The sequence below is a fragment of the Narcine bancroftii genome, chromosome 11 (genome assembly GCF_036971445.1).
Source record: "Narcine bancroftii isolate sNarBan1 chromosome 11, sNarBan1.hap1, whole genome shotgun sequence".
NCBI lineage: Eukaryota > Metazoa > Chordata > Chondrichthyes > Torpediniformes > Narcinidae > Narcine > Narcine bancroftii.
Genome location: NC_091479.1, coordinates 17,285,371 through 17,307,275, shown reverse-complemented (window position 1 = coordinate 17,307,275; position 21,905 = coordinate 17,285,371). Strand labels below are relative to the sequence as shown.

Sequence of the window (21,905 nt, the reverse complement as noted above, 5' to 3'; positions counted from 1 at the left end):
GGTGTGCGACCCAGAGGGAGGCGTTTGTCCTGGGCAAGCACTCGCCTCTGAGTCCTTGCCCCGGCACGTGGCGCCTAAAGCTGAAAAGCTACAAGGCACCGTGTTCATCTTCGCTTGCCACAGGAGTTAGAGTAAATGCAAGCAGAAATTTTTGGAAATATTTTAAGCAGAGAGTGGTGGGAGTGTGGAAGGGGCTGCCAGCTGAATTGATAGATGCAATCTCAATTTTGACGCAAAGATCATTTGGACAGGCGCATGGATGGGAGGGCTATGGTCTGAGTGCAAGTCAGTGGGACTGGGGAGAACAAGAGTTCATCACAGGCTAGAAGTGCCTGTATGTGTTCTATGGTTTTATGTTTTGGAGAGCAATCTTCCTGAACCTGAGGGATTCCAGACAAACACAGGTCATTGACCATGAGTGGTGACATATAAAGAAACCCTTTCATTTGCTAATGCTCTCAACCATGGATGAACAGCTTTGTCTTGTAGTCCTGGTAAATACGACTTACCATTTAAACCATTTTCTGCACTTCTGCAGGAAGGAAAACACAGGCTTAAAGAAGCGAAGAATCCGCTTCCCCAGAAACCGTTTCACAAGGTCGTAGGCCACGAAGAAAGTCGCGATGCAGGTCATGATTAGGAGGGCGAGAGCTCGCTGAAGATTCATAATGCATGCGGTGATAAGAAATCCAAGGAAGGCTGGGGAAGATACAAACCACTGGTCAGCTGCTTTGGTCAATTGATTGGGTGATGGGGGCTGCTTATGTGGGCAAGGGGTTTCGATGTCAGCAAGTGCCGGACCAGGCTTCAGACATCACCGGCAATGTCGGCATTAAGAGCCTAGTTAAGGCCCAAGATCATTGGTGGTGTGGAGTCGCACGTGGGCCAGAATGTGGAAAGAGGGCAGATTTCCTTCTTTGAAGGACTTGAGGGGATCAGATGGATTTTCTAACCACCCAATAATTTAACCACTAATATTTCTGAATCCAGATTTTAAAAATATTTCTATTCCATTTGATTAAAAACCAGGAAAAAACATGGGTGAAAAATATAATGCTATTAAAATCTAAAGTGGACTGTAATGGCCATCGGAATGTGCTGTACACTACGCTTCCCCAGATCTGAAAAGCTTGAGAATGGACGGTTTTTGGTTATTGGGTTTTCTTTCTCCAGTTTTAAGCTTAAGCAGCTCAGTCGAACTAGTAGAATACAGGCTTTTCGAGCATGGAATAATGTCTAATACGTACCAAAGAGTAACTTGATCTCTGCTTGTACGGTACGCAAGAGCGCCATTGTTAACAAAATGGCGGCAGCAGAGCGTCAGAGTCCCACATGGGGAAGATGGGACTTCAACTTGTGACGTCATATTGGCACCACAAAAAAAGTTCGGTAAATGGATAATGGAATCCCGGACAGAGGAAAAGGTCCAGTGAATGGAATTAATACAGATGGGTACTTGACTGTTAACATGAACATGATGGGCCAAAGGGCCTGCTTCTGTGCTGCATAAAGCTTTGTCTCTGTTAAAGGAATATACACCAATCCACTATTTTGTTCTCGAGCGTTGAAGAGCCTATAATTTTTGAACCGTATTTAGGGCAATGGTCTTCCATCCCCGAGAAGGGGTGGGGTGGGGGGAGGGTGTGTTGTGATGGAATTTAATGCAGAAAAATGTGAGATGTTGCATTTTTGAAGGACAAACCAAGATATGATGTACACGGTAAATGGTAGAGCACTGAAGAGTGTGGTAGATGCAAATGCTGGAACAAAAGTTGAACCCAGGCCCCACAAGTGATTGATGCTAAATTCTACTTTGGAACTAAGGGTCTGTCTAGTTTAGACTGATAGTGATCAACTCAACTTGTTGGTTTTATGATGAGAGAGCAGGAATTAGCAGCTCAATCCCTGAACCTGAGGAATTCTAGACAAATGCAGGTCATTGACCATGAGTGCTAAAATATAAAGAAACCCTTTGCATTGGCTCAACAAATATTTATCCATGGCAGACCCGAAAAATGAGCAGCTTTGTCTTGTAGTCCAGGTAAAGATGACCTTCCACGTTAACCACTTTCTGTATTTCTGAAGGAAGGAAAACACAGGCGCAAAGAGGCGAAGATGACAGAGAAGGTGGCAAAGGCCCAAAAACAGTGGGAGCTCCATGACGTGTGCCACCTCGTAATGACAGCCCAGCTGATAAATTTATCCGCCCCCCGCCCCCACCAAAGCCAAGCGACTAGGGGAATAGAAACTGTAAAATTACCTGGGGGGGAGGGGACACATGTCTCTGTGATGGGTCCACGATATGGTGCATCTTGTAGATGGACGTTGGCTAGCTTAATGCTGATGGGATGTTTGCGATGTGGGAGGAAACTGTTTTGCAATTGATTAATGTCAGATAGCATTGGAGTACCTAAACCCCATGTGTTTGCACATTCAAGGAACTCCTTGTGGTGACAAACATCCCACAAGCTTGTGTATTGAATAAAGGTGTAGGATGACTCTGTATAGATGACCCCCTGGTATTTTCACCTAAAATGTTAGGTTTGAGCAATTCCCTTTGTATATGATGACCTCCTCCTCCACCCCCCCCCCCCACAGCCAAAATCTGGCACTTACCACTAACCAGTCATTGCTGTTAAAATCAAATCACAATATTTTTAATCATCATTTAAAGATTTACATTTTATTTGGACATTTTAACACAGACCACTGTCGGTTCCTGGAACAGGACCATTTAAAGCTGATGGGCCGGGCGGATGAAACCCTGCGGAGGAGTGCCGGGACTTTGCAAATAACTAATGAGGCATGCACAAGATTGCGCCGGTGCTGGAAGGAAGACGTCGGCAGTGCTGAGCCTTCGTTAAGGTAAGAGCTTTAGACCCAGTGTAGAGGGCGAACCGATTTTAAGGTGAAAATTTTGCGGACCGTCCTATACAACGGAACATACTAATTGGCTAAAGAGATGTCGATCCTCTACGCTCTGCTGATTAGCATCTTTTACCTGCAACGACGATGAAGTAGATTATCCGTTTAATTAGCGTGGAGTGAGTCTTGTATGCCAGGTTCACTTTTGAAGCAGCTTCGGTTATTTTTCTGCAAGAGGCAAGCATAAAACCTTTTGATTCACCGTTCTGAGGAGACTGGTTAGTGCAGCGGTTAACGAAATGCCGTCAGCGATTATGGTTTGAATTCGGCACTGTCTGTAAGAAGTTTGCACGCCCCATGTATTTTCCTCAGGTGCTCCAATTTCCTCCCAAATGTCAGGGATTGCGAGTTCATTGGGCTACCGTAAAACCCCTGTTATCCGGAATTCAACAGCCTCAAGGAATCGACAAAAGTATCGTGAAAAATAAATAGGTAGAAAAATTTGGATGTTTAAAATCAGCTCACTCTCACCGTTCCCTCAATCTACCAATCCCAGTGGGTGATGGGTGTCAGGGGTTTCACTCATGGGTTTTGATGGCCAGAATCGGCTTCAAGTGAAAATGTAAAAATTTAAAAAAACCACATTGAGACAAATACTGCAAAGCGGAGCCTGCTACAGTTGAAGTGGTGGTAGACAGATACTCGATAATGGGGCCAAAGGGCCTCTTTCTTGGGAAGGGTCTCATGAACCATGGAGGATTAGGGATTTGGGTATGAATCAGTTGGAAATGAATGAAAGTAATTGATAAATTATATGAACGAAGTTACTCTCCTTCCTGAAAGAATTGGTGAAAGAAGATTGTTGTAGCGATTAGCGCAACACGGTTCGAATCTGTGTGGGTTTTCCCCTGGGGAGGGGGCTCCGGTTTCCTCCCACCTTTCAAAATGTACCAGGGGTGTTGGCTCATTGGGGTATTTGGAGGGTGCTGTATAACTACATTTAAAATGTAAACATTTAAGATCGATTCTTTGTTACAAAAAGACATTTACTTTTTGGGGCCAGTACCTCACAATCGTGGGATGCTCGTTCGTTGCGGAAGGCCGTGGCGGTTTGTTTGTGTGTGTGGCTGGGGAACTTTCCTGCAACGTAAAGCACAAATGAAAGGAATCGACGGAATTAGCGCGGGATTTGACTTGAGCTGCAATAAAGTACATTTGAAAAATTTTTTTACCTCGATTTCAAATCCTGCATTGTCCATGCCATAAATGTATGGATTTTTGAGAGAAGCCGGTCTGTTGTCCATTTCTTGGATTCACTTCAGTGCTTGTTAGGGAAAAAAGGAGTCTACATTACATTTCAAATTCAAGTTTATCGCCACGTTATACTTGGTACGGCGAGAAGGGTTCTTTTTTTTAATTTCTTTTTTAAAAATATGGAACGCTTCACGAATTTGCGTGTCAACCTTGCGCAGGGGCCATGCTAATCTTCTCTGTATTGTTCCAATCTTAGTATATGTGCTGCCTGGGACCAAGGAAAACTGCCTCAGGACCTTCGTGATGCCACCATCATCACCCTGTACAAAAACAAAGGCGAGAAATCAGACTGCTCAAACTACAGGGGAATCACACTGCTCTCCATTGCAGGCAAAATCTTCGCTAGGATTCTCCTTAATAGAATAATACCTAGTGTCGCTGAAAATGTTCTCCCAGAATCACAGTGCGGCTTTCACGCAAACAGAGGAACTACTGACATGGTCTTTGCCCTCAGACAGCTCCAAGAAAAGTGCAGAGAACAAAACAAAGGGACTCTACATCACCTTTGTTGACCTCACCAAAGCCTTCGACACCGTGAGCAGGAAAGGGCTTTGGCAAATACTAGAGCGCATCGGATGCTCCCCAAAGTTCCTCAACATGATTATCCAACTGCACGAAAACCAACAAGGTCGGGTCAGATACAGCAATGAGCTCTCTGAACCCTTCTCCATTAACAATGGCGTGAAGCAAGGCTGTGTTCTCGTGCCAACCCTCTTTTCAATCTTCTTCAGCATGATGCTGAACCAAGCCATGAAAGACCTCAACAATGAAGACGCTGTTTACATCCGGTACCGCACGGATGGCAGTCTCTTCAATCTGAGGCGCCTGCAAGCTCACACCAAGACACAAGAGAAACTTGTCCGTGAACTACTCTTTGCAGACGATGCCACTTTAGTTGCCCATTCAGAGCCAGCTCTTCAGCGCTTGACGTCCTGTTTTGCGGAAACTGCCAAAATATTTGGCCTGGAAGTCAGCCTGAAGAAAACGGAGGTCCTCCATCAGCCAGCACCCCACCATGACTACCAGCCCCCCCACATCTCCACCGGGCACACAAAACTCAAAACGGTCAACCAGTTTACCTATCTCGGCTGCACCATTTCATCAGATGCAAGGATCGACAACGAGATAGACAACAGACTCTCCAAGGCAAATAGCGCCTTTGGAAGACGACACAAAAGAGTCTGGAAAAACAACCAACTGAAAAACCTCACAAAGATGAGAGTATACAGAGCCGTTGTCATACCCACACTCCTGTTCGGCTCCGAATCATGGGTCCTCTACCGGCATCACCTAAGGCTCCTAGAACGCTTCCACCAGCGTTGTCTCCGCTCCATCCTCAAAATTCATTGGAGCGACTTCATCCCTAACATCGAAGTACTCGAGATGGCAGAGGCCGACAGCATCGAGTCCACGCTGCTGAAGATCCAGCTGCGCTGGGTGGGTCACGTCTCCAGAATGGAGGACCATCGCCTTCCCAAGGTCATGTTATATGGCGAGCTCTCCACTGGCCACCGTGACAGAGGTGCACCAAAGAAGAGGTACAAGGACTGCCTAAAGAAATCTCTTGGTGCCTGCCACATTGACCACTGCCAGTGGGCTGATATCGCCTCAAACCGTGCATCTTGGCGCCTCACAGTTCGGCGGGCAGCAACCTCCTTTGAAGAAGACCGCAGAGCCCACCTCACTGACAAAAGACAAAGGAGGTAAAACCCAACACCCAACCCTAACCAACCAATTTTCCCCTGCAACCGCTGCAACCGTGTCTGCCTGTCCCGCATCGGACTTGTCAGCCACAATCGAGCCTGCAGCTGACGTGGACTTTTAACCCTTCCATAAATCTTCGTCCGCGAAGCCAAGCCAAAGAAGAAGAATATGTTCTGCCGAAGCGAGCACGAGAAGGGTTCTTGTGAGCAGTCTAGCAAGCCAACTCCAACAGGGATACAGATTTCAGATTTATTGTCAGAGTACCTACATGTCATCATATGAAACCCTGAGATTCCTTGTTCCTGCGGGCATGGTAGAATTACCACTAATTGGTAGTGCAAAAAATAAACTGTACACAGCGTAAACGTGTAAACAAATAAAGAACTGTAAACCAATAATGAATGTAAACAAACTGTGCAAATCAGGGAGAACAAAAAGAAAATGAATAAAGTGCACAAGTAAGAGACCTTAAATGAGTCTCTGTTTGAGTCATTGAGGAGTCTGATGGTGGAGGGGTAGCAACTGTTCCTGAACCTGGCGGTGCGAGTCTTCTGGCACCGATACCTCTTTCCTGATGGCAGCAGCGAGAACAGAGCGTGTGCCAGGTGACGTGGGTCTTTGATGATCGCTGCTGCCCTCCGACGGCAGATTCCCTGTACTCAGTTGTGCGGAGGATTTTGCCTGTGATGTCCTGGGCTGTGCCCACTACCTTTACGCTCAGGGGTATTGGTGACCGCTGGACCAGATCATGATGCAGCCGGTCAGCACAACTTTCCACCACACCTCTGTAGAAACATGCCTGGGTTCTTGATGTCATAGCAGAATTACAAAGAACAGTATTTTGAGCTCCTTGTCTAAGGAAGGATGCGTTGGCATTGGACAGAGTCCTGAAGAAGTTCACAAGAATGACCTCGAGATGAAAAGGTTATCCTACAAGGAGTGTCTGATTGTACTTGCTGGAGTTTAGAAACAGATAAATATCACTGAGCTCAAACCTCTGAACCTTGAACCAGGGATAAGTCTTCAATTGTTCACAGACTCACGTCATAACATTTGAACTCCTACAGCAAGCATGTCGTTTAATCGATGGGGTGATTACATCCAATAATGGAGCTCTCGGAATCTTTAATTGTGGTTGGATATGTAACCACACCTTCCATGGATGTTCTCAGAAAATGACATTGGATCAGTCTCTTCACATTATCTCTTGCTTTGCCCTTGACCCAGCTTTCCTCCTCTCAACCTGTGATCTACTCTCTGATTTTCCTGAACTCTGCCAGCTCCCCTCACTGTTCAGGGTGTGTGCGCATTACCATGGTGTACACTGCACTCACCTGCAATCTGTTTTCAAAAAGGTTGGCTTCCTGAATAGACAACTTCAAGCTGAACACTAAGATTTGCAGGTAGGAAGTTGAGTAACAACTTTTCTTGCATTTGGCATGTTTAATTGCATAATGTTGTCGACACACTGAGTTAGTTCAGCTGACCTAAAAATGGTTTGCCGCTGATTTTCGCCTGTACTCGGCATCTGGTGCCTCTCATGTCAGTGGGCAACAATAGTCGGCCGGTGCTGATGGATTCAGTTGCCCTGATACCGCTTTTCTATGGTAGCAACGTCCTGGTGAAATCTTTCATCACCGACTGCACCAAGACCAACAGGGAAGAGGTCCAAGTGCAAATGCAGAAAATGAACTTTCAAGGACATGTTGCATTTTGTGGTTTTTGTAGTAGACTTAAAATATGACAGGAAATCACAAAAATAGCTGATATCTAAAAAAAAAACACATGATAGGAAATCTTTAAGGTGATTTTTGTGATCAACAGCCCAAAAGTGTTCAGGAAGCAAAATCTTTGTAACTTTCAAGGTTGAATCCATTGGCAGTTCTAGTTCCAGGTACAATGCCTGTATACGGGAGCAGATACATGGAAATGGAGTCTCTGGGTACTAGTCTTGTGCCTTGCCAAGACCATGTTGACACTTGTTCATTGGAGGGGAGGTTAGCCTGGGTGGGGTTAGGGACCTACAGCAGAGTTAACCAGCATAAAGGCGTTGAAGGTTCAGAAATTCAGGGAATTGATGCATAATTCTTAATATGTGTCCAACAATAATTTGTTGGTGCTGACAAACATGGTAGTGAACAGAGTGGCAGTGGTGTGTGTATTTATGGGTGTACGGCGATGTCAGTCATCATAGAGCTTAGGTTTGACTTCACAGCTCAATAAAACTGATGCTTCAGCACTTGATGTTGTGCTGGCCTACATATTCCTACCAAAATAACAAAACGAATCCCTTTCTACCTCATAACCCTCTATTTCCTTTTCATCTATGTGCCCGTCTAATAAGCGCCCCTAAAGTTTTAGCCTCCACCACCACCCCTGGCAGGGCATTCCAGACACCCACAACTCTCTGTGTAAAAAAAAAACTTACCCTAAACTTCCCTCCCTTCACTTTGTCCAGACGTCCTCCGGTGTTTGCTGTTCTTGTCCTGGGAAAAGGCGCTGGCCGTCCACCTTATCTCTGCCTCTCAGAATCATGTAGACATTAAGCCGCCTCTCATCAAGGAGAAAAGTCCGAGCTCTGCTAACCTTCCCTGGTAAGACTTATTTTCAAATCCGAGCAACATCCTGGGTAAATCTCCTCTGCACCCTCTCCAGAGCTTCCACACACTCATGTAATGAGGTGACCAGAACTGAACACAATACTCGGAAGTGTGGTTTCACCAGAGATTTGTAGAGTTGCAACATGACCTTTCAACTCTTGAACTTGTGTCAAGTCAAGTTTATTGTCATCTGATTTTATAAGTACAACCCGGCGAAACAGCGCTCTCCGGTCCTCGATGGAAAACACAACTAGAATTAACACACGTACAGACAAACAATACAAATTCAGGACAAGTATTCATCTAGACTGGTGATTCTCAACCTTTTTCTATCCACTCACATACCACTTTAAGTATTCCCTATGCCATCGGTGCTCTGTGATTAGTAAGGGATTGCTTAAGGTGGAATGTGAGTGGATAGAAAAATGTTGAAAACCATTGTTTTAATTGTATCTCATTGACTCGTTATGTGTACAGTTTCATAACTCCAAAGGAAATGACCCAATGAAAAATTTTCTCAAGCAAAATATTTCAGGAACAATTGGGTCTAGAGTAGTGGTTTTCAACCTTTTTTTCCCCACTGACATCCCACCTTAAGCAACCCCTTACTAATCACAGAGCACCGATGGCATAGGGATTACTGAAAGTGGGATGTGAGCGGAAAGAAAAAGGTTGAAAACCACAGCTCTCGAAGGTACCGCGACACAACTTCAAAGAACTGCAGGGGTCAATTTCGCAATCCTGACCCATTTCTCTCCCCGTGTTGATGAAATCTCGCTCTTCACAGTTTGATCACCACATTTCCTGCATTTCAACCATTATAAATGTTATTAATCAAGATAGTTAGGAGTTTGCGGAGGTTTGGTGTGTCATCATAAACCCTGGCAAATTTCTACAGATGTGCTGTGAACACCAATACAACTGAGTGAAAAGCCTGCAAAAGGTAGCAGACACAGCTCAGGACAACACAGGAAAAACCCTCCCTAGCATTGAGACCATTCACAGGGAATGCTGCCATCAGAGAGCAGCAGCAATCATCAAGGATCCACATCACCCAACGCATGCTCTGTTATTTTAAAATAATTAGACATACAGCACGGTAACAGGCCCTTTCTTCACATGAGCCCAATTACTCCCAGTTGGTCCACAACTCCTGGCATGTTTTGAAGGGTGGAAGGAGACTGGAGCACCTGGAAGAAACCCATACAGACATGGGAAGTGAGTGCAAACTCCTTTCGGACAACGCAGGATTCTAACCCCGGTCCCGATCGCTGGCGCTGTATCAGCGTTGTGCTAACCGCTACATCGACCATTCTTACTGCTGCCTTTAGGAAAGAGGTGTAGGTGCCTACAAGACTCATGCCACCAGGTTCAAGAAGAGTTGCTACCCCTCCTTCAACAGGCTCCCCAACTCAATTGGGGACTTTTACTTTTCCACTTTATTTCTCTCTGTATTGTAGTCAGTTTGTTTACATTTCTTTATTTGTTTACATATGTACCTTGAGACAGTTTTTTTTTCCACTAGTGATAAGTGGTAATTCTGCCTCGCCCGCAGGAAAAATAAGCTCAGGGTTGTATATTCTCTGACAATAAATCTAAATCTGATGAATGATGCTGTGAAACTCTTAGACTTTTATTCTTTGAATTGGTTCCAGTGGGCAGGGTTCCCTACAGGCTTGGTCAACCGATTCCAGGTAACCGCTCAGCGACATTCCGAATTGAATGGTTCCTCCACTCCGTTCCCCAGACCATCGCATCCAGAGCAAAGGACCAACCAATGAGGTGCCAGAGACCTAATTGCATCCAGTCTTGAGGGCAACCCCTTCCCCACTGACCAGTACCCTGCCCCAGTGCCCCTCACTCACCCACTCTCTATCTCCCAATTCTCCTCGTTCTTTGTAAGAGTTCAATCAGGAGACAATGTTTAAAGTTTCTTTGCCGAGGGGGATGAGGGGAGATTTGATTGAGGTATACAAAATTTTGAGGATTGTAGATAGAATAAATGCAGGTTTTTTTCCACTGAGGGGAGGTGAGATACAAACCAGAGGACATGGGTTAAAGGTGAAAGAGGAACTTCTTTACACAGAGAGTGGTGGGAGTGTGGAAGGGTGAGGAGGTGAAAGGGGGCTCAATTTTAACAATTAAGAAAAATTTGGATGGGCGCATGAGGGATATAGGCTGGGTGCAGGCAGATTAATAGTTCGGCACAGTCTAGAAGAGCTGAAGGGCCTGTTTCTGTGCTGTAACATTCTATGGATCTTGGCGTAAAGAGCTATCACTTACAATTACCTTTTCAAATATTAGCTTGTCTAACCTTCACCTCTGCTTCGAGTTGAGACCAGAAACTCCTCCCTCCCTCCCTCCCTCCCCCCAACCCTCTTCACATTACATCTGCTGGCGATTGCAATAGATCGTTCATGCCCCAAATCCAGGTTTGCCTGGGTGTAATTTTGTCCGTCCTAACTCTCTTCCAACACACCTTGGATTCTGCCCGCCTTTTGCTCATTATCTTGGTAGGAGGGCTCAGGCCCGCAACGTCGTTTATGGATCTTTGTTTTATTCTATGGACGCTGAGTTCCTCCACTATTTCTGCGTTTGCCCTTGCACTCGGAACTGCTTGACGTCTGAGAGGCATGAAACACAGAAATCCTCAGACGCTGAGACTGTACTGAAAAGCGCACAGAAATGCTACTCAGGTGGTCACACAAGCAGGTAATGAAACATCTCAGGCTTGAGCCCTTCTCCAAATGTCAGAAATATGTATTTTCCTCCTACAGATGCTGCGTGACTGGTTGAGTTCCTCCAGCGTTCACTGTGTGTTTTTGCTTGACCTCTGAACCCGACAGAACCAGAAATAGTGACTGACCTGGAAACAGAAATAATGAGGTTGTTTAGGTCTCCTGCCAAGTGGACCTGGATCGTTTTCCCGGACCTGCTTCCACTCTTCCCAGGGATCAGAATAGACCTCTGGAGCATTGAACATGAGTATTTATCGCTGGGACAGTAAGCAGAGCTCGTTCTGGAGTACTGCATTTAGAGGATTGTTCTCCCCTTATCATCTTGCTCATCTCCTTCTAATTAGTCCTCAGTTTACATAGAAAACTTACAGCACAATACCGGCCCTTCAGCCCACAAATTATAATTTCCCATGCCCTCTATTTTTCTAAGTTCCATGTACCTGTCTCTTAAAGGAACCTACCGTATCTGCCTCCACTATTACTGCCGGTGGCCCACTCCATGCCCCCACCACTCTCTGCGTTAAACACACCCCTCCCCCCCGACATCTCCTCTGCACCTACTCCCCAGCACCTTAAACCCGTGGCCGCCATTTCAGCCCCATGGAAAAAGGGATCCCCTGCCTGAGAACTTCCCACAAGCCGATTTCTGCGCAAGTCAGAAAGGTTCCAAGTCTACGGCGGCCCACGTTATATCGTTCTACACACATTTGCTATTATTTCATTTTCAATGAACCAGGCAGCACGGTGAGCTAAGCGATTAGCGCGATGCTGTCACAGCGCCGGCCACCCGGGTTCCAATCCAGCGCTGTCTGTGAGGAGTCCGTACGTTCTCCCCGTGGGTTTCCTCTGGGTGCTCCGGTTTCCATCCAAGAAAACCAAAGAAATTGGTGTATTTGGGGTGCACGGTCTCGTGCACCAGAATGTCCTGTTACCATGCTGTATGGTTGTAGAGCGCGTCGAAAGAACCAAAGACTTGTTGATCCAAACCAAGGCTTTTATTAACTAAAAGACTGGAGCACATCACAAGTAGGTCGACCAGTCCAGAATGACCTGGTCTGGCTAGGAGCCATCCTTTAAGACCTGCCTGTAGGTCTGGCTACACTCTCAGCCAATCACAGGCATCTTACACGACCATCTGTACATCTGTACATATACACATTGGTGATAGGATCTGTACTATCACAATGGTTTAAATAAAAAAAAAACTAATTGAACCGCGACACTCTCAGTAAATCATAAACGAATGAAATATACAGTATGTTCCATCCCTGTCATTAATGGATACCATAAAACATTTTATTATCGATGGAAAAATGGTTTTAAAACACATGGGAGAATTTGTGTAAAGTCATATTTCCAGTCAGGTCATGGTAAACATGAGATAGTGTGTCTCCAGGACCACGGAGCATACTTACATAAGTATGAATTAGAAAAGAAGTTAAACACGTTGAAATATTAAGACGTATACTGTAAAAGTCCACAGTGCCCTATCCACATATGTTCTGGGAGTTCAGGAGCCTGGTGGCTTGGGGGGAAAAACTGTTGCCCAATCTGGACGTGAGGGCCCGAGCGCTACGGTACCTCCGACTAGATGGCAGAAGGGAGAACAATTGACGTGAGGGGGGGCGTGGAGCCCTTTACCATGATTATTGCTTTCCGCATGCATTGAGTGCGGTAGGAAGAGAGCCCCCAGTGGTCTTTTCCGCTGACTTCACTGCAGAGTCTTGCAGTCCGAGGGGGTGCAATGGGAGAATAAGAAAGGTGGATGTTTCAAACCGAAACCCTCTGTCAAACTTGTCAAATGTAGCAAAGAAGCTGGTGTATAGAGGTTAGGGTGTGACAAGGCCTCACGTGGGAGGGGTGAATCATGATAGACTGGGGCAGGTGTCAGACAGAGAGGCAAGGAAATCAAAGGGGTCAGGCGGAGGAAGATGTGGGGGGGGGCGCGGGGAATTAGAGACATAGATGACCTGTGCTGGTACGCTCTCCTGCCTCCCTCCTTTGAAAGTTCTCCTCCCCATTAATAAGGAGGGATTTGAATGCTAATTGGTGAGTATTCTTGACCAGATCCATGATAAACATGATTAGCAAAGCGATTAGGGCAACAGCGCCAACCACCCGGGGTTCGAATGTCTGTAAGGAGTTTGTATGTTCTCCCTGTGTTTGCGTGGGTTTCCTCTGGGTGCCTCAGGGTTATACTCTGACAGTAAATTTGAACTCTGAACGTTGACAGTGTTTTCAGGAGGTAAACACTTCATTTACCCTCAAAGTCCACCTCGCTGTTTATGACCTAAGCAATGAAGATAACAACATCCGTTGAAACATTTATGACTAAAAACTGATTTCATTTTTAAGGGATCGATCTGGGTATTTCTGGCAAGGCTGACAATGGAACAACCAAAAGGAGTGAAATGCAGCCGCTGGGTTAATCTGCGATATCTCGGCGTCTGCAGTTAACTCTTTGAGCGTCCTCATTGCTGAGGTGAGTACAAAGCTTATACTCCTCAGCTCCGGCCATGTGGTCCAAGTCATGTGACAAGCAATTAAGAGCGGTCCCATGGGCAAATTCAGGGTATCAACCGCATGGGGTGTGCCCACAGTTTATCCAGCGCGTGAAAGGGAAGTCGGGAATCTCAGGCAAACCAGAGGTACAAGCAAAGAGAGCTGCCTTTGGCAAGCCGCAAGAGGTTCGTGGGATTACTCAGCAGGTCGGACAGCACTTACCGGGAGAGAAATACAATTAATATTTCAGATCTGTGACTTTCCAACTGAAAGTTCATGGACTTGAACTGTGAGCTCCAAGGCTCAGCGATCTGAAATATTTAATCTGATTTTCTCCCTCTGCAGCAGTTCAGAATGTCCAATTTTTCTTGGTTTATTTCAGATATTTGGGGCATCTGAAATTTTAATAATTGACACTTGATAGGAAGTGGAGTGACACAGCAAGGAAGCAGGCCTTTCGGCCCATCGAATCCCCGCTGACCATCAAGCACCCAATACCCCAGGCTCTCCTTCTTTCCATGCTCTTGGGGCGATGCACGGCGGCTGGTCGACCCACCGATCTTCACATTGTTGGGAATTGGGAGGGACCCTGGGCACACAGGCAACGTGCAAACTCCACAGAGGCAGCACATGAGGTCAGATCTCGATGAGTGAAGACCACTCCTCGTCTGCCTTGTTGGAATCTGCCATGTTGAATCAATCCCAAAGATTGGAATTATCGGAATAAAGAAATTTTCCCTGATCTTAGTTCTTATAGCTGTCCCCTTATTCTGAGATGGTTCTAAGATAATGGGCAGAAAGGATTAAAAAAAAGACTGCATTTATTCCTCCAAAATATTATTGGTCTCAGTGCCTCTCATTTTAAATGTAAATTTTAAATTTCAACACACAGCAAAATAATGGGCCCTTTCGGCCCACAAGCCCGCACCGCCCAATTGCACCCAGTTGTCCTCCAACCTCCAGTACATTTTGAAGGGTGGGAGGAAATTGGACCACCCGAAGGAAACCCACACAGACACGGGGAGAATGTCCAAACTCTTCACAGATATCACAGGATTCAAACCCTGGTCCTGATTGCTGGTGCTGTCACAGCGTTGCGCTAACCGCTAGGCTAAACAGGCTGCCCCTTGGCTGAGATCCATTTGGTTCAAGCTATTCTTAGTTAATGTTTGCGTTTGGATGCCGTGTTGCAGTTGTGCAAATCATTGATTGGACCACACTTGGATATTATGTGGGGGTCTGTTGTCACCTCTGGGCAACGGCGTGGGTGATCTACAGAAGGTGCTGAATAGATGGTCAGGGATATTGCCAGGCCTTGGGTTACAAGGAGAGATTAGATAGGCTGGATCTATTTTCCCTGGAGCAAAAGAAGCTGAGGGGTGACATGATTTATCTTCCTTTGTTATGTAAAAGGTACAAATGTGTGGGACGTTCTGATCCTGCACCATTTATGCTCATAGGTTGACCCCCTCATCTCTGGAATCAACCTAGCAAACCTCCTCAGCGCTGCCCCCAAAGCCAGTCCATCCTTCCTCGAGTCAGGTTACCAGAACTGTACACAGTTTGGCCTCGCCAGTGCCTTGTGCAGTCGCACCAGAACCTCTCCACTTCTCAATTTAATTCCTCCAGCAAATGAACGCCAACCTTTCATTTTCCTTTTTGATGACCTGCTGCACCTGCAAACCAACCTTTTGTGATATATTAACACATCATTTGAGAATGAGGGTGCCCATTGAGAATGAGGGAGCCCATTGAGAATGAGGGTGCCCAATGAGGGAGCCCATTGAGAATGAGGGAAGCCCATTGAGAATGAGGGAGCCCATTGAGAATGAGGGTGCCCATTGAGAATGAGGGAGCCCATTGAGAATGAGGGTGCCCAATGAAGGAGCCCATTGAGAATGAGGGAAGCCCATTGAGAATGAGGGAGCCCATTGAGAATGAGGGAAGCCCATTGAGAATGAGGGAGCCCATTGAGAATGAGGGTGCCCATTGAGAATGAGGGAGCCCATTGAGAATGAGGGTTCCCAATGAGGGAGCCCATTGAGAATGAGGGAAGCCCATTGAGAATGAGGGAACCCATTGAGAATGAAGGTGCCCATTGAGAATGAGGAAGCCCATTGAGAATGAGGGTGCCCAATGAAGGAGCCCATTGAGAATGAGGGAAGCTCATTGAGAATGAGGGAGCCCATTGAGAATGAGGGAACCCCATTGAGAATGAGGGAGCCCATTGAGAATGAGGGAAGCCCATTGAGAATGAGGGAGCCCATTGAGAATGAGGGAAGCCCATTGAGAATGAGGGAGCCCATTGAGAATGAGGGTGCCCATTGAGAATGAGGGAGCCCATTGAGAATGAGGGTGCCCAATGAAGGAGCCCATTGAGAATGAGGGAAGCCCATTGAGAATGAGGGAGCCCATTGAGAATGAGGGAACCCCATTGAGAATGAGGGAGCCCATTGAGAATGAGGGAAGCCCATTGAGAATGAGGGAGCCCATTGAGAATGAGGGAAGCCCATTGAGAATGAGGGTGCCCAATGAGGGAGCCCATTGAGAATGAGGGTGCCCATTGAGAATGAGGGAGCCCATTGAGAATGAGGGAAGCTCATTGAGAATGAGGGAGCCCATTGAGAATGAGGGTGCCCATTGAGAATGAGGGAGCCCATTGAGAATGAGGGAGCCCATTGAGAATGAGGGAAGCCCATTGAGAATGAGGGAGCCCATTGAGAATGAGGGTGCCCATTGAGAATGAGGGAGCCCATTGAGAATGAGGGTGCCCAATGAAGGAGCCCATTGAGAATGAGGGAAGCCCATTGAGAATGAGGGAGCCCATTGAGAATGAGGAAACCCCATTGAGAATGAGGAAGCCCATTGAGAATGAGGGAAGCCCATTGAGAATGAGGGAGCCCATTGAGAATGAGGGAGCCCATTGAGAATGAGGGTGCCCAATGAGGGAGCCCATTGAGAATGAGGGTGCCCATTGAGAATGAGGGAGCCCATTGAGAATGAGGGAAGCTCATTGAGAATGAGGGAGCCCATTGAGAATGAGGGTGCCCATTGAGAATGAGGGAGCCCATTGAGAATGAGGGTGGCTAATGAGGGAGCCCATTGAGAATGAGGGTGCCTAATGAGGGAGCCCATTGAGAATGAGGGTGCCCATTGAGAATGAGGGTGCCCATTGAGAATGAGGGAGCCCATTGAGAATGAGGGTGCCCAATGAGGGAGCCCTTTGAGAATGAGGGAAGCCCATTGAAAATGAGGGAAGCCCATTGAGAATGAAGAACCCATTCCTTGAGGAAGGGCTCAGGCACAAAATGTTGATTATATTTAGTAAAAGCACAAAATGTTGGAGAAGCACAACTGGTTAAATGGTGTCCTTTATGGTAAAGATACATACCCAACGTTTCGGGCTTGAGCCCTTCCTCAAGGTATGAGAAAATTCCGGCAGGTGTCCAAACAAAAGAGGTAGTGGGGGGTGAGGGGGAAGAGGGGGGGTGGCAAAGGCAGGAGTTGATATGTGGAGAAAGGTGGGAGGGGGCTGCAGTGATGGGGGTGGGTGGGTGGAAAGAGCTGGAAAGACAGGAAAGGGGGAGGGTTGAAGAAAAGGCGGGTGCCCAGACAGAAAATAAGGTGGTGTTCTTCCAATCTACAGGTGGTTTGGGTGGAATAGTACATAAGGCCATAGGCCATGGACAGATATATTGTGAGTGCAGGAATTTAGCTTGGAATTGAAATGGTTGGCTATTGGGAGGTCGCTGTTGCCAACGGAGAAGAGGTGCTGAGAAAAGAGATCTCCCAGTCTGCGGCCGGTCTCTCCAATGTAGAGAAGCCCCAAAAAGGAGCACCGGATCCAGTAAATCAGTCTTATGGATACATAAGTGAAGTGTTGCTACCCTTGAAAGGCCTGTCTGGGGCCCCCGGACCGTGGTGAGGGAGGAGATGTGGGCGCAAGGGTTGCGCCTCCTGTGGGCACAGGGGAAGGCACCGGGGTTGAGATGGGCAGGGAGGGATGAGTGGACGAGGGGATTGCGGAGGGAGTGGTCCCCACGGAAGGCCAAGAGAGGAGGAGAAGGTGGGATCCTGTAATAAGTGCCGGAAATTCCAGCCTCCCCACGGTCTGGGGGTCCCAAACAGGCCTTTCAAGTGAAATAACACTTCACTCGTACATCCACAGGACTGATTTACTGCATCTGGTGCTCCCTTTTTAGCCTTCTCTAAGTTGGAGAGACTGGCCGCAAACTGGGAGATTGCTTCACTCCATTCGCAACAACAGCGACCTTCCAGTGGCCAGCCATTTTAATTCTGAGTCACACACCCATGCTCACATGTCTGGGCATGGCCTTGTACACTACCCCACCCAGAAGTAATCGATCCAGGAGTATGATAAACATGAGAAAAAAAAGAGAAGTCTTTGTCCTTGGGATGTAAAAGCCTCCAAATATCAACCGATCCATAATTAATCAAAAAAAGAGTTTATAAAAGTAGCAGATTTATTCGGAATCTTCTGATTAGAGGACGACCTATCAATCATTGAATTAAGACAACTGTTAAAATCTCCACCCATAATAAGTATATATTTATTTAGATCCTGTAAAGAAGAAAACACTTTACATCAGTGTTTCTCAACATTTATCTTTCCACTCACATCCCTAGGCCATCGGTGCTCTGTGATTATTAAGGGATTGCTTAAAGTGGGATGTGAATAGGAAGGGAAGGTTGAGAACCACTGCTCTAGACCCAATTGTTACTGAAATATTTTGCTTGGGGGGGGGGGAGCGTGGCGTGATGGCGTAGGGAGAAGACATGGAGAAACACCCCCTCCTAACAGAACTTTTAAAAACCCGTATAAAAGTGTTAAAATTGCAGATTATATAGTTGAAGTACCTAGTAGTTATGAGGAAAATTAAAACTCAACCTGTTAAAAAAAATCAGCCACTAAATCGGCTGCAATATTGGAAAAATCTCTGCCTACCTTGTCAATGCAGCCTGCGGACTTGATTTCTACCCAACCCAGGCCTCACTGACAGTCCATCAGTAAAGGTGTCATCCACACCGGCGCCAACTTTGCATTCAGTCGCGCAAGATGGCACCAGTGTGATCAAGGAGAATATTTTGCGCACAACGCCTGACAAGGCCTAGGCTGTGGGGGGAAGGGACCTGATCTCCACTGGCCCATTGAACGTGGGCTGGTGGGGAGTCCGAACTTGCAGTCGGGTGGAGGCAGCTGTCTTATTGATGGAGGAAGAAGAAGATCCCAGTGGAGTGGAGGAAGAAGATTTATATCTGACCGAGGAGGAGACTGCTACATTTCAGGGTAGGCCCATGGTGAGCCAGGCTTCTAAGTCACCCATCAGATTTACCTTCAAATGTTGATTTAGCTCTGCAAATAAGTCAAGGGTTTAATCCTTTGGTGAGCTGAAATGGGAAATAGCAACAATTAAAATGGGTGTGGCCAAATGTTTGAAAGCTGTGGATAAAGCTCAGGAGAAGTTTAAAAAGATTGAAGAAGAATTTATTAACTGAAAAGATGATGTTGACTTTTGTAAGGAGGAGATGGGGCAGGTGGAAGATTCATTTACTGGATGGGAAATACAAAACACTGATTTGTTAAAGAAATTTATGCTTTGGAAAATCAGAGTCGGAGAAATAATATTAAGATAGTTGGTCTTCCGGAAGATTTTGCAGGTCCAGATCCAGTCCAGTTTCTTCAAAAGTAGATTCCTGAGGTCTAGAGTTGGATAGAGCTCATCGGGCGATACGAAGGAAGCCGTTCCCTGGTCAAGCACAATGGTCTATTCTGATTCGCTGCTTGCGTTATCAAGATAGAGAACTGATTTTGCGACTACGGTGCAGAATGCGAGAAATAATCAGGGATCTTTGCTTGTTAACAATAATGTGTTTTTTTTTAAATGCTGATTGAGTCAAACTGTGATTAAGCGTTGTAAAGAATTTAATTTGGCTAAAGCTGTTCTCTGGAAGAAGAGTTATAAAAGTTTTTCATGGGCATTATCAGTCTCAGTTGTTTTCTGGGCATGGTCATAGACCCATTTCCTTGTTAAATGTGAATTATAAACTAATAGCCAAGGACTGGCTAAATGTTTACCTGATTTAGTTCATATAGATCAGGCAGGTTTTATTAAAAACTGTTATTCAGCGGATAACATTGTAAAATTGATTTCTTTAATTAATATTTCTTGGCAGCAATCTGACCATCCGATGGTAATTTCTTTGGATGCTGAAAAGGCCTTTGATAGAGTTGAATGGTTTTTTTTGTTTAAAATTTTGGAAAAGTTTAATTTTGGGCCTCTTTTTACTGGTTGGATTAAGGCTTTATATAAAAATCCCACTGTGAGAGTGGTGACAAATGTCTTTTCCTTTTACATTCACTAGATCGACTAGACAGGGCTGCCCTTTGTCACCAGCTCTATTTGCATGGTTATTGAGCCTTTGGCGCAGATGATTAGGCAAGATAACGCTATTAAAGGTATTAAGGTAAATTCTGAGGAATCTAAGATACATTTGTTTGCAGATGATGTTTGGAGATTTTACGTAAATGTTTGGAATAATATGGAGCATTGTCTGGTGACAAAGTAAATTGGGAGAAGAGTGAAATCATGCCTGTAGCTGATATTCGTTGTGTAGACAAGTTGTAAAGTTTAAATGGTCTGAAAGTATTAAATATTTGGGTATTATTATTATTGATACTAATTATAAACACTTATTTGGATTGACTAAAATTAAAGGTGATTTGAATAGGTGGAAGGATTTACCTATGACGTTGATGAGACGTGTGAATTGTATAAAAATTAATATCTTTCCCCGAATTCAATACTTGTTTCAGTCTATTCCATGTAAGATACCTTATGAATCTTTTTAAAGATTTGAATACTTTGGTGAGAAAATTTTTGTGGAAGGATAAAGTGGTGAGAGTTTAATTACAGAAGTTAACTTCAAAATATGCATTAGGAGGTTTACAACTCCATAATTTTCAAAATTATTATGTAGCAGCTCAGTTAAAGTTTATTAATAGGATGTTCCTTGGTATGGGCTAATATTGAACTATCTCAGCTTGGGGAAAAGAGGACGGATCAATTCATTCATTGATGGAATCCCCAGTTATTAAGTACTTATAATTTGCCGGTGTTGAAACATCTAATTGAGTTATGGACTAATAAGAATGATACTTTCAGTAGGCACTGAAGGTAAAATTTCTGCTAAAACACCTTTATTTCAAAATAAGCTTTTTTCCTTTTACGGTTAATAATCAACTTTTGAAGTTATGGGAACAAAAAGGAATAAAGTTGGTAGAAGATTGCTATGAGGCAGGTTAAATTATATCTTAATGCAAGAAGCATTCGGATCAAGGTAGATGAATTAGCTGTGGAAATTGAGATAAACAAATATGATTTGATTGGGATTACAGAAACATGGCTGCAGGGTGGGCAAGCCTGGGAACTTAACATCCCAGGGTATACGATATTTAGGAGGGATCGGCAAGAAAGAAAAGGGGGTGGGGTAGTATTGATGGTGAGAGAAGGGACCGACACGATTGACAGAAAGGATATCAACTCGGAAGATGCGGAATCTATATGGGTAGAACTGAGGATTAGCAAGGGGCGGAAAACGTTAGTGGGGGTGGTATATAGGCCTCCAAATAGTAGTGTAGAGGTGAGGGAAGGTATTAAAAGAGAAATTAGAAAAGCGTGCAATAAGGGAACAGCTGTCATCATGGGAGACTTTAATTTACATATAGATTGGACGAGCCAAATTAGTAAAAATACTGAGGAGGAGGAATTCCTTGAATGTTTACGGGACGGTTATCTAGACCAATATGTCGAGGAACCAACTCGGGAGCAGGCCATTTTAGATTGGCTATTATGCAATGATAAGGGGCTAATCAACAATCTTGTTGTACGAGGCCTTTTGGGTAGGAGCGATCACAATATGATCAAATTCTCACTCGACATGGAGAGTGAAGAAATTAAAACCGAGACTAAGGTCCTGAATTTAAATAAAGGGAATTATGATGGTATGAGACGGGAGTTGAGTAAGATTGATTGGGTGGTGTTTATGGGGGAGTTGACTGTGGATAGACAATGGAAAGCATTCACAGATCTAATGGAGAAATTGCAAAAATCGTTTATACTGGTTTGGCATAAAAATAAACCAAAAAAGGTGACGCAACCGT

At 45.3% G+C, this 21,905-nt stretch overlaps 1 protein-coding gene and 1 non-coding gene across 11 annotated transcripts in view; both read right to left on the bottom strand.

Moving 5' to 3' along the window:
- Positions 1-21,905, bottom strand: part of slc28a1 (solute carrier family 28 member 1) — a 66,117-nt gene that overhangs the window by 28,062 nt on the left and 16,150 nt on the right. For 7 of the 10 annotated variants that reach the window (XM_069902734.1, XM_069902732.1, XM_069902735.1 and 4 more), the window contains 4 exons: positions 4,098-4,189; positions 3,932-4,005; positions 3,002-3,093; positions 510-699 (listed from right to left, as the gene is read on the bottom strand). In XM_069902734.1, the coding sequence (XP_069758835.1) occupies positions 510-699; positions 3,002-3,093; positions 3,932-4,005; positions 4,098-4,169 (428 nt within the window). In that variant the 5' untranslated portion in view covers positions 4,170-4,189. Of the gene's footprint in view, positions 1-509; positions 700-3,001; positions 3,094-3,931; positions 4,006-4,097; positions 4,190-4,328; positions 4,440-10,962; positions 11,350-21,905 lie in introns of all 10 variants that reach the window. The other 3 variants (XM_069902730.1, XM_069902731.1, XM_069902728.1) reach the window with 2 other exon arrangements.
- LOC138746398 (U6 spliceosomal RNA) lies at positions 4,293-4,404 on the bottom strand. Its single transcript, XR_011346937.1, has one exon. It is a non-coding gene; the product is annotated as a U6 spliceosomal RNA (small nuclear RNA).